Below are 18,712 nucleotides of genomic sequence, written 5' to 3'. Positions count from 1 at the left end.
CAATCATTTTAAACTGAAAGATGACATAAAATCACACATTTGTGTCCTCTTATTTCCTGAAATGTGACTAATCAGGGAAAGCACTCTTGTCATTTTTAATCAAAAATGTTTTTAAACTAAGAATTGTAATCAAAATAAATTACACATGATAGCTCTTAATATTTTAAATAAAGTCAAAAGACATTAAATTAATTTTCAACATTGAAATTTATTTTTTTAATGAAATTGTAGGTGTGAGGGGGGTGAGACCAGCATAACAGGGATGAAGATGGTAACGGGGTTAAAGGGACAAATACAATTTTACATATTTACTTCAATGTACAGCACTTTCCGTTGGCATTATACTGTATTTAATTTGGAACCATAGCAAGGACACCAGATATAAACTGCTGTTGAATTGAGCTTTATTACTCTAAAGTAAAAAAAACAGCATATTACCAACAGTAAAACATTAAGTGAAATGATTAAATGCAACATAATGTGAACTGTGTGTGTGTGTAGGTATAACAAAGTCTCATGGGAGATGTGCTAAAAGTAACCTCCTCCTAATTCCTAACATACAGTTACACTTGTAATTTGATATATTTATATTAATAACATCTTGATATGGCCAGAAGAACAGCTTTGACCCAATACCATGCATACATTTTTTTTCACTTAATTTTTATTTAAATTTTTGCAACTTAGACAGACATATACATACAAGCCCACCTTCAGTCTGCCATTCTTCACTTACAGTATACTTAGAAGAAAAAAATACTTTGAAAATATATGCATCGGGTTAAACTTACAAGTAAAGTAGGTCACATGGTTAAACGTGTGTAACTTACAAACAAATATAGTTAGTAAATAAGTAAGCAGCGCAAAAGGAGATAAAAGAATGGAATAAAAATAAAATAATAAAAGGAGGGGAAAATAAAAAATAATAGATAAGTAAAGATAAATAAGACGCATAATATATAATATTAAATAAATCAAATAAAAATAAACAAATAAATGTAAATTTACTGCATTAGTATGGTCCTGGCAGGTTTCCACCTATTAACAAATATGTCTTTTTGAAGCCTCAGGCATTAAGTTATTTGTTCCATATGATAGATTTCCCAGACTTTTTTAATCCACATTTTGTAGGTTGGCGGGTCGGGCTTGAGCCTTTTAACTGTTCTGCATTTAAGAGCCGCAATCAGTAATATATGTAGAAGGTATTTTTTTCCTTTTCCAGTAATGTCAGTTGGTAATAATCCAAGCAGTACCATCTCAGGATTTTTGTTAAAGGTTTTCTGAAATACTTTTCTAAGTGCCTCGAATATCTCGTCCCACATTTTTCTCAATTTATGGCATGTCCAAAATATATGAGTTAAATTACCAATGTGTGAGCCACAACTTCTCCAGCATTTATCTGAGTGTATGGATCCCATTTTAGATATGACCGCTGGTGTCCTAAAGAATCGTATTATTACCTTCCACCTGAATTCTGGCCGTGTATTAGAGTTAGTGACTTGATGTGCTTCAGTACATATTTCCTCCCATCTGTCTTCCTGTATATCTATATTCATTTCTCTTTCCCAGTTTTCTTTGGTCTTCAGAGTTTTGTTGGGATCCATATCTATAAATAGTTTGTAAAAATGGCTGATAATTTTCTTATTCCCACTACCTGTTTGTAATTTTATCAAACATTCTTCCATTGGGGTGGGCTCTAGGATTTTAGTCCACTCTCTGTGTTTTATTACAAAGTCCCTTAGTTGTAAATACGTGAAGAAATCTGTATTGGGGAGTGTGAATTCAACTCTTAATTGTTCAAATGATTTAAAGCACCCATCTTTATGAAGTTGGTGTAGATTTGTAAGGCCGCGCTTAGACCAGTTTCTGAATCCTGAGTCCATCTGTGAGGGGACAAAGTCATTTATAAAACCAATGTTGGTTAGTGCTGAAATTGCTTTAGGCAGTCCATGGGTTATCTTTATTTTCCTCCAGATCTTCAATGTGGTCCTAGTCAACTCGCTCATCTGAATCTCCCCAAGCGGGACATCCAAAAAAAGCAGAGACTGTAAGGAGCGTTTGCATGTGCCTTTCTCAATATTTAGCCATCTTGTGTATACAGAATCCTGCAGCCACGCTATTAGGGGTCTCAGCTGCTCAGCCCAGAAATACAATCTAAAGTTTGGAAGTTTGAGACCCCCGTGTGATTTAGGCAGCTGAAGTATTTTTAGTCTGACCCTCGGGCGTTTTGATTGCCATATAAACTTTGTAATCAACTTGTCTAAATTATCAAATATAGATTTAGGAACGTCTACAGGCAGCATCTGGAATGGGTAGAGCAATTTAGCTAATACATTCATTCGTATACATTCAACGCGGCCTATCATGGATAAGGGAAGTGTCGACCATCTGTCCAGCTCCTTACTAATGTTTTGAATTAAGGTTCTGTAATTAACATCAAGTAGGTTTTTGTAACTTTGGGGGGATTCTGATACCCAGATATTTAATTCCCTCTTTGGGCCATTTGAAACCACTCTGGGCCTTAACTGTGTGGGACATTGTATTACCTATATCCATAGCTGTTGTTTTGTCTATATTAACTTTATATCCTGAGAAATACCCAAATGTGGAAATAATGTTCTTTATATGTGGGATTGTTACTGTAGGTTCAGCCAGGTAAAGAAGTACATCATCCGCATATAATGATAATTTGTGTTGCTCTCCATTTATTGTCAGTCCTTTGATGTTATTATCGTCCCTAATAATCTGTGCCAGTGGTTCAATACTCAAATCAAACAATAGAGGTGAAAGAGAACAACCTTGCCTACATCCTGGCTCTGATAAAAAGCCGTTCACTTTAACAGCAGCACTTGCAGATAAACTGCTGACGTGTTGAACTCATGCAACTTGCATCCAGAAGCATCAGTTCTCCTGGAGCCAGAGTAATGAGCTGCTGGATTCTCATGGTTCCAGGAACAGCCGCTATCTTTGGCATTTCTCCATTGCTTCTTCAACATCTTTTCACAAAGAAGAGTTTAACTCTTGTGTTTGCTTCAGACAAGGTCCTGAATAACTCTTCTGCATCTGGGATGTCACGGCCTTTTGCCACCATCTTGTCAGCTGCTCTTTTTAAGGCTCCCCCAGCACCATCTGCTCCTTTTCCATGACTAGCCTCAAACTGACTGTTCTAAAAGTACTTGCCAGTTTGCCAAACCTACCGAGCTCATTCTCCAACAGGTTGTTCGGTATGAAACGGTGGAACACGGATGGGCGTGGATGGCACTGACAGCAGGGAGAGCTGCAGGAATAAATCCCTGACAACCACCCCGGCCTCCATCAGCTGATGGACAGTAGGCTCATCTTTCAGAAACACCACCACTGCTTTGTTCATTGGTGAAGCATGAGACAGTTTATCATGTCCTACCTGCTCACCAACAGCCACCAACACCTCCTCCACAGTTACAGAGCCATCCGGAGGGACTATCCGCACTCCCTGCCTGATAGACGGAGGAGGAGGACGCCATGCCTCCTGGAAACAACTAACTAACCAATCCACCGTTCACCTGGCTACACCTCACTGAAAAACAGGAATAAAACTGCCGTCATGGAGCTTTTCCATGACGCCAGAGCCACCAGGAGCATACGGGCGATCACTGAATACAACACGCCCTCCCCCCCGGTGGGTGAAGTTGATGCTGACTTCCTCAATGGACTAAATAACTTCTTTGGAGGTTTGAGGCACTAAACAGACTCCAGCAGTGAAAGCTGTCCCCCATCAGGAAGAGGAGGTCCTCTGCTTTGACACTGCCGACGTGAGGAAGACTCTGAGGAGAGTCAACCCGCAGAAGGCCCCAGGTCCAGACAACATACCTGGGCAGGTGATCAAGGAGTGTGCAGGTCAGCTGGCTGGTGTCCTCACAGACATTTTAACAGCTGCTGGACCAAGCCACAGTGCCAGCATGCTTCAAGTCTGAGCTCAGCTTTGGAGAGCAGCTTAGAGCAGCAAGGCTGAGATGGTTTGGACACGTGTAGAGAAGGGAGAGATTTACTTGGTAAAGATGATTAAGATGGAGCTGCTAGGCAGCTGATGAGGCAAAAGCCCATGGAAAAGATTCCTGCATGTAGTGAAGGAGCAAATGCAGAGGCTTGGTGTGATAGAGGAGAAGCTCAGGGATTGGTTGACATGGAGTCACATGATCTGCTGTGGTGAGCCCTAAAGAGAGCAGGAAAAAGAAGAGGAGCTCCTCATGTGGAAAAGAAGGATTTATTCTGCTGCCTAGTAAAATAAAGTCAAAGTCTGAAAGTCCTTCTAGTTTAAGCAGGAGAGGTAGGATGTTCTCTGGAGGAGGAGGATGAAATGATGGTAGATAAAGAGTTTTCTAATGATCCTAAAAAGAGGAAAGCAAATGAAGAGCGTCAGTCTGCTTGTAAAGTGCAGAAAGTTTCTCCTAATAGTGAATGTCAGCAGTCAGGTGAGAGTGAAGGTGATGAGGAGAGTGATGTGGAGTCTCTGGCCTCCTCACCAGAAGAGAGGCGACTCTTTAACCAGGATTAAGAGTTTCCTGCAGGACACAAAGGCAGCCAGAAAGCTTAAAGTGGACAAAGTGTTTCCTGACTGCAGCTCTTCCTGGACTCACTGAAGGTTTTTCTGACAAGTCCTGGAGTCCTGGCAGAGAAAGCTTTCACTGAGCAGCAGATCTACCGTATTAAAAAACTAGAGCAGAAGGTCAAGAAGCAGTTAGAAGATGATGAAGAACCTTCAGAATCTTTCTCTTTTCTTTGCTTTGCTCTTTGCTTTCTGTGTCACTACTACTGTTCTCTGCTATGGGAGATATACGGATAGGCAGCTAGAACTTAAATGGAGCAAAGGATGCTGGGAAAAGAGCTTCTCTCTTCAAGCTGTGCTCTCTAAAACAGTTGTATATTATTTTAGTCCTAGAGACTGACAGTAGTGCTGATAATGAGGCTGACTGGAGGAGAGAATGGACTGGTGAGTCCTTCTGAAGTCATCAGACTAGTAACAGTGGTGGGGTTGGAGTTCTCTTTGCTAAAAACTTTATTCCTCAGTGGCTGGAATCTGAGGAGCTCATTAAAGGCCGTCTGTAGAAAAGAAGAGCAGTGGATGAGAAAGTAAAAATGCTGTTTATTACTATCTATGCTCCTGTTGTGGGAGTGGAGAGGCTGGTGTTTCTAGATGCTTTGAATAAAGTTGTAGAGAAATGTAGCAGTGAGGAATCTTTCTTTCTTGGAGGTGATTTGAAGTGTCCTGAGGACAGCAGCTTAGACAGGAAGCATGCAGAGCCTCATGCCGCCTCTGGCACTCGCCTGATTCAGCTTCTGGAAGCTCAGGAGCTGTGATGTGTGGAGAGCTTTTCATGGTGAGCAGCAACACGTGGACTCATGCTGCACATCATTTATTCTCTATGGCCAGGCTCCATGCTTTTATTGATTTAAACATCATTTTAATAGTTTAAAAGTGGTTTAATCAGCCCTGTTGGTTTTTCTGATCACTCACCTGTAACAGTCTCTGTCTTTATAAAGTGAGTAAAAGCCAGTAGTGCTTATTGGCATTTTAACACAGCCTTATTGGAAGAGAGGAACTTTAAAGATACATTTGCCTTTTTTAGGAAAAACCACCAGAGCACTAAATGTGATTTTATTTCTTTCCAACAATGGTGGATTTTGTCAAAGTGCTGATCAGACAGTTGTGTCAGCAGTCCAGTGAGAATGTGACCAAAGCCTTGGTGGTTCAGTCAGGGCTCTGGAGTCTGAGGTGGAGGAGCTCAGAGACTTCTTTGAAGCCACAGCAGACCAACGCCACACTCACATACTTGAAGCTAAGAAGTCTGATTTAGCCAACTTGCTGGCTGTCTCAGCTCAGGGGGTCTCGTTAGGTCCCGTTTCCAGCATGGAGCCCACATGGATGTTCCATCCAGTGTTCCCCCTAATTTTTCATGTGTCTTAGCAAACACACAGACTCCCTGAGCGATCACCTGACCTCAGTGAGCAACATCACACGTGCACTGAGGCTATATCAATGTTCCGCCTGTCAAAAAGCTGAGATTGTATGATTAGAACAAGTTACCTGTAGATGGCCTATAATAATCAGATTAAAGCAATCATTTCTTTTAGATTGCTCAGTTTAGATAAAACTGATTTAGACCGATTACCTGAAAAAGACTAAATCTTCTTTATGAGCTGTTTGGTATATTTTATGTCAGAGTAGGGGACCTGCTAAGGAAGAACTGACAGACATGTCTTTCAAAGTTCAAATTTTACTGCCATTAAACTGTTTATATTTTGGCCAATGACATTTAGCACAAGCACATGGTACATAAAATAAGAAAGGTATAGACAGTTGCTTTTGAACATGGAGGTAGAATAGAACAGGAAGTAATAGATTCTGTGATATTATTCCAGTTTGATGCCAGCTCTTCTACAACTTCTAACTTATTAACAACATTTAGTGATTAATATCCATAAATGAAAAGCCCTTATTAACACAAGAACACAGAATAATCTGCACTGTAATTTCAAGTTTGCCTTATTTTTCTCGTCTGTCCTTCTCACTTCTCCAGTGGTTGTAGACTTTGTCCAGGTTGATGGCTTCACCTGCTTCTTCTGTTGACTTTATGCGCATCAGCTGCTCCAAATGTTCTACTTCAAGACCTTTTCTGGATGCTGCTTTGATGCGATTCATCAAACTAAAGCCTCTTTCACAATCTGCACTGGATGCTTGAAAAGTGGCACAAATATCCAGAAGCTGTGAGGTTTCTGTTAGCTCCTCACATCTAAGTGTTGCAGCCACCATATGTGAGAATGTGCTGATTGAGCCTTGTTTAAGTTGTTGCTTCACTATGTACTTGAACTCAGCATATTCACTGTTCATGGTCTCTAAGGAGCATGAGAGGCAGAATGCCCTCATGTCTCTTTGCCAGTGTAGCGATGCCTGCTGATCCATACTCACAACTGATGTCTGAGCTTAGTGCTTCAATGTCAAATGCAGACCACTCCCTTAATTCACCTTCAGGGAAACCAGCATCCAAGTGATCACAGAGCTTAGGAATGAAAAGAATAATCTGACTGGTGTTTATCTCATCAGCTGATGAGGTCCTCATCAGCTCTTTGACACGGTCACTCCACTGCACATTCTTCTCATCATTCAAGTATTGAGAACTCAACTTCTCAGTCTCTGTGTCCTTCCCTCACAGATCAAGTCTTTGGAAGGAAACACAGAGATGTGCCAGCTCCCCTAAAACATCTCCCAGAGCTGTTAGAGTAACTTTGAACCACTCAGCTTTTTGTAGCAGTAATTTGCCACTGGATCCCTGTTGTCATTGCTTTCTCTTCTGCAGTATTCCTCAAGCACCGTGTCGTTCCTCAGAAGAGCATTCAAAGCTGTGACAGCCATCACACTTCACTCAGAGGCCTGGATGACTGTGTCTTCATGGAGAATCTTTGCTAGTTCCTCCATTTCTTCACAGTGGACAGAGAGAAAGTGGAATATCCAGTTGTAAGAAGAGTTTGCACATCTGGCATCAAAGGCACATCTTTCCAGGCATCATCAATGCCCAGGTCCTCTCTATGGGCCACACAATGTTGTTCAGCTAGGTGTGCTATATGTCTTTTTAATAATGCTGCAGCTCCATTGTGCTTCCCCAGCATTACTGAGGCACCATCACATGTCAGCATCACCATCTTCTGCAAGTCCATCCATGGTTGGAGTAGAACTGGCTGATAGGCTGCACAATATCAGCAGCAGTGCATGCTGGTAGCTGGATGATGTTTTATAGTTGACATCATTTTCCTCCCTGGATTTAATAGACAAGACTAGCATCTTGTGCACCGTTATGTCTGTGCTCTCATCTACTATCAGAGTATGCCAGGGTGCATTTTAACACTCTGCATAGTTTTATTCTGCATTTATTCTCATTGATGGAGTTCACAAATTCAAAGGAATCATTTTTGCTTGGCCAGCTTTCTGGTCCACTCACATACTCTGCCATGTGATCATGTGTTTGCTGCACCGATAGCATTGATGCATTTATTTTGATGGCCAGTAGAAAGTCATCAATGAGAAGTTTAACTTGCTCAGGGTCAGATTTCTTTTTTTGGGACAGCTCATTCCTTTTTTCTCCATCTTTTGAGCTCTGCTGCAATAATCTGCTGATCTCCATTCCATCTTAAATCTTTGTAAAATTCCAACAGCATTCAGATGAGTTTTATGCTGAATGTGACCTTTAAGGAAGTCCAACTTCCACTCAGTCCACACTTTTCCCTCTGAAAACTCGCTTGCTACTTTAGCTTGGCAGCATCCTTTGCAGCGCAGTCCTTTCTCACCTGAAACAGAAAGAATCTCCCCCAGTTTCACCTCTCCTTCTTCTATTTGTACATGCTCCAACAGCCATTCCACTTTAAATGTACCGCATTTCTTTTTAGCTTTCCCTTGATCAGCGGATGCTCCACAGCCGGCTCGTTTCGCCATAATTAGAGTGGCTTACCAGGATTTACTTCCTTCATCTCGTCTTTAGCGCACGCTTCACAAAAAAGCGGCACATCCGCCTAAAGTTCTGCTCATGACAGTGATTGGCTGCATAAGTTTAGGCATGAAGCGCAGCGTATCATTGGCTGACAGAGACGCACAGCTAGCATAAGAGCAGCTAAACAACTGCTAACACACTTCTAGCACTCTTTAACAAGCTTTAAATGCTCCACAGCACATTAGTTTACAACAACAATCATCAAACTGTCACTTATTATGCTTCAAATCCACTTATTGAAGACAGAAAACCAAACTTCATAGCTTCTCCCACGGAATGCCAACAGAAAGAGCGATGGAGAGCGTGGGAAACCCTTCACAGACTATAATGCTATGATCCATTAATTTGTCTTTTTAAACTCCGAACTAACACTCACAACAACAATCCATCAACTCAATAGCTTCACCAGCAAAGATCATTATTTACATTTTCATTCACAACACCTTAAATTTCAATAGAAATAATAATTTAGAAACAGGAAGTTACCCGCTGTTTGTCAATGGATCTGTCGTCTTTTCAAAATAAAAGCCTCCGGTGCTCATATAGTTGTCCTAGCGGAATAGCTTCTCACTGGACAATCTAGTGTAATAACATCCCACTGCTACATTATGGATGTGGAGAACTGTTCAATAAGGTTTAAATAGTATAATAATACTATTATTTCCTGGTGGTTTGTGTAAAAGCATTTTGGAGCTAGTAGAGTCACATGTGACATAAACACAGAGACTCAGGTTCATGCCAGCTGACCAAATCTACCTTGTTCTAGAAATATATAATGAATAAATAATAATAATCTATGTATCTGTATGTAGCAGCACAAATGGTACGCTGCCACTTTAAGGCCAATCTTGGCTGCTGTATATCAGCAGGTCTCCACAAGGCTGCTGCTGTTGAACTCAGCTGCTTGTCTTTGTTTGTCAAACTGTGCTGGGCTTCTTTGTTGCTCCTCACACCTCTGGAGCCATCTGTCCTGTTGTTTGCTGGCAGGAAGCTACACTGTGAGGAGGAATTGTGGACTTGTTTACCTGGCATGCTGGGAATTTACCAGTTACAGCCACCTGACCAGCCTCTGATCAGCATTCAACGTGGATTGACACTCGCTGCTGTTTTGCCTATAAAGACATGTTTTAAAGACTTAGCTGAACTTTCATTGGTGGCACCATTTATGGGATGCAGTGCAATATTGTAGTGGCATTGTATCACTGTTTTACTCATATTGATTTAGTTTTGTCTGTCATTTAGGGACTGAGGCTACTGTGGTGGCAGTGGTGAGCCCTGGTGGCCCTGGTGTTTTGGGTTGTGTTGTGTTGGAGCAGCCTTTGCTTGTGTTTGCTGTGTTTCTGTAGTGTCCAGGGTGCTCCCTTTTCTCCTCACCACTTTCCCCCCATTGCTAAGCCTCGGTTTCATTTCAAATAAAAGATTATACTCAATTTTCACTGTTTAAACATTCAAGTCCAGGTTCTTGTTGAATTAAACCTACTGACGTTTAATAAAGTTTTGTAGACTTTTCTATATCGTGTCTCATTTCCAGCAGAACTTACCTGGGCCCTTATTACCATTTTCCTGGAGTTATCCCAGGTGGCGCTGTTGGTTTCCCGTATTGTAAACTTTAACATGCGTGTTTCAAAGTAAAAGAAAATCCCCCCTCAGGTTGCCACATATCTAAGGATGGATATATTATTATTGAGGTTTTTACGCCACTAGTGGCTGGTTTCTCAGACAGTGGGCTGACAGCAAAGGGGCTACCAGAGAGGGCAGAGACATGCAGCAAAGGACCACAGGTCAGAGTCCAGCCTGCATCAAACGCCTAGAGGACTAAGGCCTCTGTACATGGGTTGTGTGTGCTAACCACTGTGGCACCCAATCACGCCCATTATTATTATTTTTATTACAGCCATATGCTTTGATCTATTATAGAGCTGCTTGCAGAAAATCAAAGCAGTCAATTATGTCCCTGTAATCAGACACTCTGATCCCGTCTCCTCCTCACACACCTAAGGGTAACTTAGAGTCACCATTTAACCTAACAATCATGTTTCTGGACTGTGGCAGGAAGCCAGAGTACCCAGAGAGAACACCTGCTTTACCTGGGTTCTTCCAGGTAAAGCAGGTGTTGAACCCAGGATCTTCTTGCTGCAAGCTAACAGAGCTACTGACTGCAGCACTGGGCAGCCATTTAGGGCCAGTTTGCTGTCAATGCAGAGATGAGCAGAAAGGAATCTAAACCTTGTTCCACACAGGTAGACTCACCTGTCCTGTGGGAAGGGGCGGAGCCTCAGAGGAGTCAGGTGTGATGAGATCAGGAGAAGCAGGTCTAGTCAGGTTCAGACTGCAGTCAGTTTAGATCAGAGCAAAGAGAAGAACCTGGATCAGGGCGGCTTAACTTCTCCTGGTTTTCTCTCTGTAAACAGAACCAGAACCAGAACCCAGTCTGCTTCTGCTTCAGCTTTAATTCTTCACATCTTCTCAGCAAACAGAAGATGTTTTTATTCTCTGACAGTTGAACCAGGAAGTTAAACCTTTGTTCTCTCAGTGGGAATCTTGGACTGACCCGTTTGTTCAGATTCTTTAGCTGTGAGCTCACAGTCACTTCCTGTTTCCTCTCAGACTGAATAAAGCCCCAAGATGGAGGAACGTGATCAGAACCAGGAGGACAAAGCGGAGCAGCTATAATATTAAAGTTAATAATAAATCTAATAATAAAGAGGAAGTCATGGTTCTGATCCAAAGCTCCAGATATGAGGATTAAAGATGGAGGCTCAGACACAAAGTCTGCTTCTTTCTAATTAATCGTCGCGTCTTTTTTCCTTCTCCAACGTCCACAGTGGACTTCATGAGGAGCTGCAGGTGAAGGTTTTACCCCCACAGTCCCTAAACAGGATTAAAATCTATGTTCTGACCTCAGCAGAGCAGAGCTGCATGATGAGCCTCAGATCCAACAGAACCAGAACCGTTCTGCAGGAAGAACAGAGAAAATCCTCCAAAGAAGATCTGAAAGTCTCTGAGCTGCTGCAGAAAGTGTTTCCATGCTCACCAAAGGAGAAGCTGGAGCAGATCAAACTTTATCTTTACTCACTTTTAGATTTTACCTTCAGAAAGAAGGAACTAAAAAGATTTGATGTAAAATCGTGAAGAAAAGCTTCATCCTCTGATTGAAGAAACCATCATTTACTCACTGAGCTGTTTGCAGCAACAGATAAAAGGAGCAGAGCTGCCCAAACATTTGCAGAAAACATCTAAAATATGCTGAAAAACCTGCAGAAACTGCATCACAATGAAGCAAACATGCAGCCTGAAAACTTTAGAGTTGAGCTTTATTTCAGATTTCTGGCTTACAGGCTGAAAATGAAGCAGAGAGAAAAAAGATCAACTTTGCAGTTTCATCAGATTCAGATCAAAACTCCATGGAGCCACTAAATGCAGCTTAGTTTTCATTTGATCCTCATTGGTCCACAGAGACAAACAATATCAGACACTAAATGACAGACATGATCAGATAAACAGGATCAACATCTCTAAGGTCAGAGTTCATCATCAGGATCCAGTCAGAGTCTCTTTAAAGTCAAACTGCTGCAGCTTCAACATCTGGATCATCAGGACAGCTCAGCTTCTCTCCTCTACTAAGATCATCACCTCCACCACCTGCAGAGAGAAGAAGGAGCAACAGAGGAGATCAGTGAGTGTTTCAGCCTCTGGAAGCTGAACATGAACATCTGTTCCTGAAACATCAGCTGACTAAGAAACATGGAGGCTGTCCCTGAACACATCTGGATGAAACTAGTGAGAGAAGGACACATGTCCAGATGTGCTGAGTGGACTTCAGCAGAGCTTGTGCTCTGTAGAAAGACCACATGGTGACTAAATGGAATGATGGGCTGTGAAATCAGTGATTTGCAGGCTGCAGTCAGACTGATCTCAGAGCTGTGACTAAGATGAAACTGATCAGCTGTTTGCTGTTGAAATGAGAGAACAAAGAGTCTGAGATAAGATCTGATGCTCCACAGCTTGATGAATGAGGACCACTGTCTCTAGACATGGTGGAAGGCTGTCAGCTGGAAGACATGAACACAACAACAACAGTCATCTTCACATGGACACAAAGACAGGAACACAACAAGCTGCTGGCTCCTCTGATTGGCTCATTGTTGTCTTTGTGTCCAATCAGGAAGCCTGTCACCATTCTCCTCCCACTGAGAAGCTGCAGCTTTACTGGAAACACTGGATCTTTGCTTTGGTACCAACTGGGTTCAGAACAGTTCTGCTGACAGCAGCTGGACTCACTCCAACCATCTACTTACAGAGTTTTCAGTTTGTAATCTGGACTCTCTACAAGATCCTGCAGCTGCTGAACATCTGACTCCTTCAGTTTGTTCCAGCTCAGGTCCAGTTCTGTCAGATGGGACGGGTTGGACTTCAGCGCCGTTACCAGATGATCACAGCTGATCTTTGACAAACTGCATTCCCATAATCTGAATAAAGAATGAAAGATGTGAGCTGAAGCCACCAGGATGCAGGTTCTAACAGTCCAACAGAACCAGTTAAAGAACTCTCATTAATATTAATGACAACAAGCTGCTGCTTCAATAAAGACCTGCTGACTTCAGCTATTCAACAATCAACAATATCAGAACTTTCAACAGTTAAAACTTGTTTAGCAGTTTTTACAGTCCTGGCTCTCATTTAGAAACTTTGTGTGGAATCCGTACTAAAAGTGAAAGCCAAGAAAAAGAAAATGGAGTATGGTAAAAATATTCAGATGAATCAAACCATGCTCAGACACAGCAGCAGCCATTTTCCTTTCTAGATCCCAGCTGTAGCGATACATTTGGTACCAGGTTCTGGCTCAGGTTCTGCCCTCTACACGCCCAGATTCAAGCAGAAACGCTCGATGCAAAGCACTTCATGAATGTTAATGTGTGAACAAATGGAGATTAATGCAGATAAATGAAGTATTTTAATGATTCCACAGCCATAAAAACATGATGTGATGGAGAATATTTCATGTAAACTGACTTTAGGAGCTGAAGCTCCCAGAAGCAGAACCTGCTACTGTGACATGTTGTGTCTGAGTGTTTTAGTCAGTAAAATCCTTGCAGAGCTTCTAAAAGTGCTGAAGCATCAATCAGGGATTATAGATTTGTTCCTGTCACACAGATTCCAGGAGCTGAAATTGACTTTTCTAAACTGGCTTGAATCCCCTCTGAGCCGCTTCACATGAGGGGCATTTCTACACACTGGGGGTCCCAATGCTGTCCGCTTCTGACCTGAGATCAGGGCTCAGACTCAGTTACACAGAGAGACAACATTAAAAACTGGCTCCAAGTCCAGGAACAAACTCAGCAAAGATTTATTACAATACAAGATCTGAACTTTGCTTTTCAGCTCAATTACATCCACTTATTCAATTATTTTAACATCATCCTGTAGAAAATGGAGAAAAACTGACCTGATGAAGGTTTAAAGAGATTAAAAACCTTCAAATAAATGAAACATCAGCATTTTATTTCTTCTCTCTTCCTCTTCCTCAGTTCTGGATAAAAGCTGCAACTCTAAACTGAAATTCAGCTCATTGTTTCATGTTTTCTGCTGATTATTGAATAAATGCTGACAGGAAGTTAGAAAAAGAAAGAAACTTTAAGTGGAGCAAAGCAGTGAAGAAGAAAGCAGACTTTACCATGAAGATCCTCAGTGTGGATCAGTAGAATATCAGCCAGATGTCTGCAGTTTAGTGTCAACACAACTTTCACATCACAGATATCAGAACTAAAACATGGAGTCTGACCTCAGTGTCTGTAGTTTGCAGAGGGGAGTCTGGAGGAAACCACAGAGCTCCTTCACTCCACCATCTTTCAGGTTGTAGTTGGCGCTCAGGTTCAGTTCTGTCAGATGGGACGGGTTGGACTTCAGCGCCGATGCCAGATGTTTATAGCTGATCTCTGACAAACTGCAGCTGTCCAATCTGAATAAAGAATGAAAGATGTGAGCTGAAGCCACCAGGATGCAGGTTAAAACTGAAACATGAACAAATAAATGATCAAATGTAGAAAATGAATGTCCCTGAATGTAAAAGTGCCAGAAACATGATGAACTGATGTCTGATATGTGATCCAGTAGAACTGATTTAAAGAGTTAAAGCCAGCAGAACCAGAACATGTTATCATGACGTGTGAAGGTCCAGATCAAGGTGTGGTTCTCAGCAGTGGCGGCTGCTGATGAAGATGTTCTGGGCTTAGGGTTGGGGGGGGGGGGGGCACTAGAGCTTGGAGATTAGCAGCCAACAATAAACTCTCCTTGAACATAAATCCATCCATGATCACTTGCTGCTGCTGGATATTTAAGTCTGATGGCTCTGGCGTCTGTTTAAAATGCTGCTGTCTTCTAGTCTGGCTCAGGGTTCTGCTAGAACAGTGGTTCTCAGAGCCACAATGTTCTAAACATGGATCATTTAACAGAGTTTCAGCTCACATTGTTCTGGATTCATCTTCAAGCTAAAGCAGCAGCCTTGGCGCTTTATGCCGCTGCTGTGAGCCTGTTGTGGGTGTGGATCAGAAGCTGCTGGTCCCGCAGCAGAGGAGCAAAATGCTGAGTCAGCTTCAGCACCTTTATGTGGAGAGACATGTGGTGTGGCCACTTCTCTGCCACTACCTGGGACAGACACCTTCCTCCCAGCCTGACAGCGTCTGTGAACACCGGCACGTGTGACTCTGGTCTGCTGAGGGCAACTCCCTCTGACACAGTGGGGGGGTTTCCCCAGTGGGCCAGGTGGGCTCCCACTGACGGAGGGACTGCAGTCATCCTCTGCCTCTTCTGGCCACAGGGTCTCTGCGCAGGCGGGTGAAGCATCTCTGCAGGCAGGCGCCTCCTATGAAGCAGAGCCAGCGGAAGCAGCAGGTGGGCCGCTGACGTCATCCCCAGCAGCCGCATGACGGACAGAGCTGTCACTGTGTGGAGGTGTGACCCGGCGGAGCAGCGCTGACAGCGTCTGCTCTGGGCTCTCATGGTGGCCCAGTTTAGCTCCTAGCAGCTGGGACGCAGAACACAACCTTTTAGCACTTTATGGAGAACCCAGTTCTGTCAGCTGTGGAGCCAGAGCTCTGGTCTGCACCGCCGCTTCCTCTCTGGACCGAGCCAGCAAGAGCAGGTGGTCCACATAAAAGAGGATTCTCATCCCTGCAGAGCGCAGCGGCATCTGGAGAACGTGCGTGGAACCAGAGAGGAACCCAACGGCAGGTTATAGTGACAGGGAATCCCCTGGAAGGAGAAGCGCAGATACTTCCTGTGTTTGGGGATGATGGAACATGGAAGTAGTCCTTCAGATCTATGGAGGAGAACCAGTGGTTCTGGAGAACGTTCTCCAGCAGCTGTCTGACTGTCAGCATGTGGAACCGTCTCTCTGTGATCAGAACCAGTAAATAAAGGCAATAGAACCCCGTGGAGAACCCTGGAAATGACGTCTTTATCCAGGAGTTCCTGCAGTTCTGACAGGAGAGCAGCGCTCTGCTCTGGAGACGCTAGAACCATCTCCATGACTCCTCTGAACCGTGGAGGAGAGAGGAGGTGCAGCGCTCTGCTCTGGAGACGCTAGAACCGTCTCCATGACTCCTCTGAACCGTGGAGGAGGAGAGAGGAGGTGCAGCGCTCTGCTCTGGAGACGCTAGAACCGTCTCCATGACTCCTCTGGACCGTGGAGGAGAGAGGAGGTGCAGCGCTCTGCTCTGGAAACGGTAGAACCGTCTCCATGACTCCTCTGAACCGTGGAGGAGGAGAGAGGAGGTGCAGCGCTCTGCTCTGGAGACGCTAGAACCGTCTCCATGACTCCTCTGGACCGTGGAGGAGGAGAGAGGTGCAACGCTCTGCTCTGGAGACGCTAGAACCGTCTCCATGACTCCTCTGAACCGTGGAGGAGAGAGGAGGTGCAGCGCTCTACTCTGGAGACGCTAGAACCGTCTCCATGACTCCTCTGAACCGTGGAGGAGAGAGGAGGTGCAGCGCTATGCTCTGGAGACGCTAGAACCGTCTCCATGACTCCTCTGAACCCTGGAGGAGAGAGGAGGTGCAGCGCTCTGCTCTGGAGAAGCTAGAACCGTCTCCATGACTCCTCTGAACCGTGGAGGAGAGAGGAGGTGCAGGGCTCTGGTCTGGAGACGCTAGAACTGTCTCCATGACTCCTCTGAACCGTGGAGGGGAGAGGAGGTGCAGCACTCTGCTCTGGAGACGCTAGAACTGTCTCCATGACTCCTCTGAACTGTGGAGGAGGAGAGAGGAGGTGCAGCGCTCTGCTCTGGAGAAGCTAGAACCGTCTCCATGACTCCTCTGAACTGTGGAGGAGGAGAGAGGAGGTGCAGCGCTCTGCTCTGGAGACGCTAGAACCGTCTCCATGACTCCTCTGAACTGTGGAGGAGGAGAGAGGAGGTGCAGCGGTCTGCTCTGGAGACGCTAGAACCGTCTCCATGACTCCTCTGAACCGTGGAGGAGAGAGGAGGTGCAGCGCTCTGCTCTGGAGACGCTAGAACCGTCTCCATGACTCCTCTGAACCGTGGAGGAGAGAGGAGGTGCAGCGCTCTGCTCTGGAGACGCTAGAACCGTCTCCGTGACTCCTCTGAACCGTGGAGGAGGAGAGAGGAGGTGCAGCGCTCTGCTCTGGAGACGCAAGAAACCGTCTCCATGACTCCTCTGAACCGTGGAGGAGAGAGGAGGTGCAGCGCTCTGCTCTGGAGACGCTAGAACCGCCTCCATGACTCCTCTGACCCATGGAGGAGGAGAGAGGAGGTGCAGCGCTCTGCTCTGGAGACGCAAGAAACCGTCTCCATGACTCCTCTGAACCGTGGAGGAGAGAGGAGGTGCAGCGCTCTGCTCTGGAGACGCTAGAACCGCCTCCATGACTCCTCTGAACCGTGGAGGAGGAGAGAGGAGGTGCAGCGCTCTGCTCTGGAGACGCTAGAACCGCCTCCATGACTCCTCTGAACCGTGGAGGAGGAGAGAGGAGGTGCAGCGCTCTGCTCTGGAGACGCTAGAACCGTCTCCTCGACTCCTCTGAACCGTGGAGGAGAGAGGAGGTGCAGCATGGAGCCTCTGCTGATCAGTCTGTGAGGAAGAGAAGAGGAGGAGAGGAGATGAGGAGGAGAGGAGGAGGAAAGAGGGAGGAGAGGAGATGAGGAGGAGATGAGGAGGAGAGAGGGAGGAGAACATAAGAAGGAGATGAGGAGGAGAAATGGAGCAGAGAGGGAGGAGAACATACGGAGGAGAGGAGGAGGAGAGAAGGAGAGGAGGAGAGGAGGAGGAGGGGGGGAGGAAAGGAGGACAGAAGGAGGAGAGAGGAGGTGCAGCGCTCTGCTCTGGAGACGCTAGAACCATCTCCATGACTCCTCTGAACCGTGGAGGAGAGAGGAGGTGCAGCATGGAGCCTCTGCTGATCAGTCTGTGAGGAGGAGAGGAGGAGGAAAGGAGGAGGAGGAGGCTGATGCAGGAGGAGGAGGCTGATGGAGGAGCAGAGGGAGGAGGATGTTAATGGAGGAGGAGGAGGCGGATGGATGAGGAGCAGAGGGAGTAGGAGGCTGATGGAGGAGGAGGAGGAGGCTGATGGAGGAGGAGGAGAGATGAGGTGCAGCGGTCTGCTCTGGAGACGCTAGAACCGTCTCCATGACTCCTCTCTCCTCTAAACTGTGGAGGAGAGAGGAGGTGCAGCGTGGAGCCTCTGCTGATCAGTCTGTGAGGCGGAGAGAAGGAGGAGAGGAGAAGGAGGAGGGAGGAGAGGAGGAGAGAAGGTGGAGAGGAGGAGAGAGGGAGGAGAAGATGAGGAGGAGAGGAGGAGGAGAGAAGGAGGAGAAGTGAATGAACAGATAAGGAGGAGAAGAGGAGGAGAGAGGGAGGAGAGGAGGAGGAGGAGGAGGAGAGAAGGAGAGAGAAGGGGGATGAGAGAGGGAGGAGAGGAGGAGAGGAGGAGGAGAGGAGAGGAGAGGGAGGAGAGGAGGAGAGAGGGAGGAGAGGGGGAGGAGAAAGGATGAGGAGAGAGGGAGGAGAGGAGGAGGAGGCCGAAGGAGGCCGAGGCTGATGGAGGAGGAGGCTGATGGAGGAGGAGGCTGATTTAGGAGGAGGCTGATGGAGGAGGAGGCTGATTTAGGAGGAGGCTGATGGAGGATGAGGCTGATGGAGGAGGAGGCTGATTTAGGAGGAGGCTGATGGAGGATGCTGAT

General features: G+C 45.2%; 1 protein-coding gene across 1 annotated transcript in view; it reads right to left on the bottom strand.

The window, feature by feature from the left end:
* The window catches only part of LOC118557842 (NLR family CARD domain-containing protein 3-like), a 128,769-nt gene that overhangs the window by 91,587 nt on the left and 18,470 nt on the right, over nucleotides 1–18,712 (bottom strand). Inside the window, exons 8-9 of the mRNA XM_036128297.1 lie at nucleotides 14,302–14,478; nucleotides 12,818–12,988 (exon numbers count right to left, since the gene is read on the bottom strand). Of these exons, the coding sequence (XP_035984190.1) occupies nucleotides 12,818–12,988; nucleotides 14,302–14,478 (348 nt within the window). The remainder of the gene's footprint in view (nucleotides 1–12,817; nucleotides 12,989–14,301; nucleotides 14,479–18,712) is intronic.

Source organism: Fundulus heteroclitus, chromosome 24 (assembly GCF_011125445.2).
Source record: "Fundulus heteroclitus isolate FHET01 chromosome 24, MU-UCD_Fhet_4.1, whole genome shotgun sequence".
NCBI lineage: Eukaryota > Metazoa > Chordata > Actinopteri > Cyprinodontiformes > Fundulidae > Fundulus > Fundulus heteroclitus.
The sequence above is the reverse complement of the archived record's forward strand: the minus strand, read 5'-3'. Positions and strand labels throughout refer to the sequence as shown.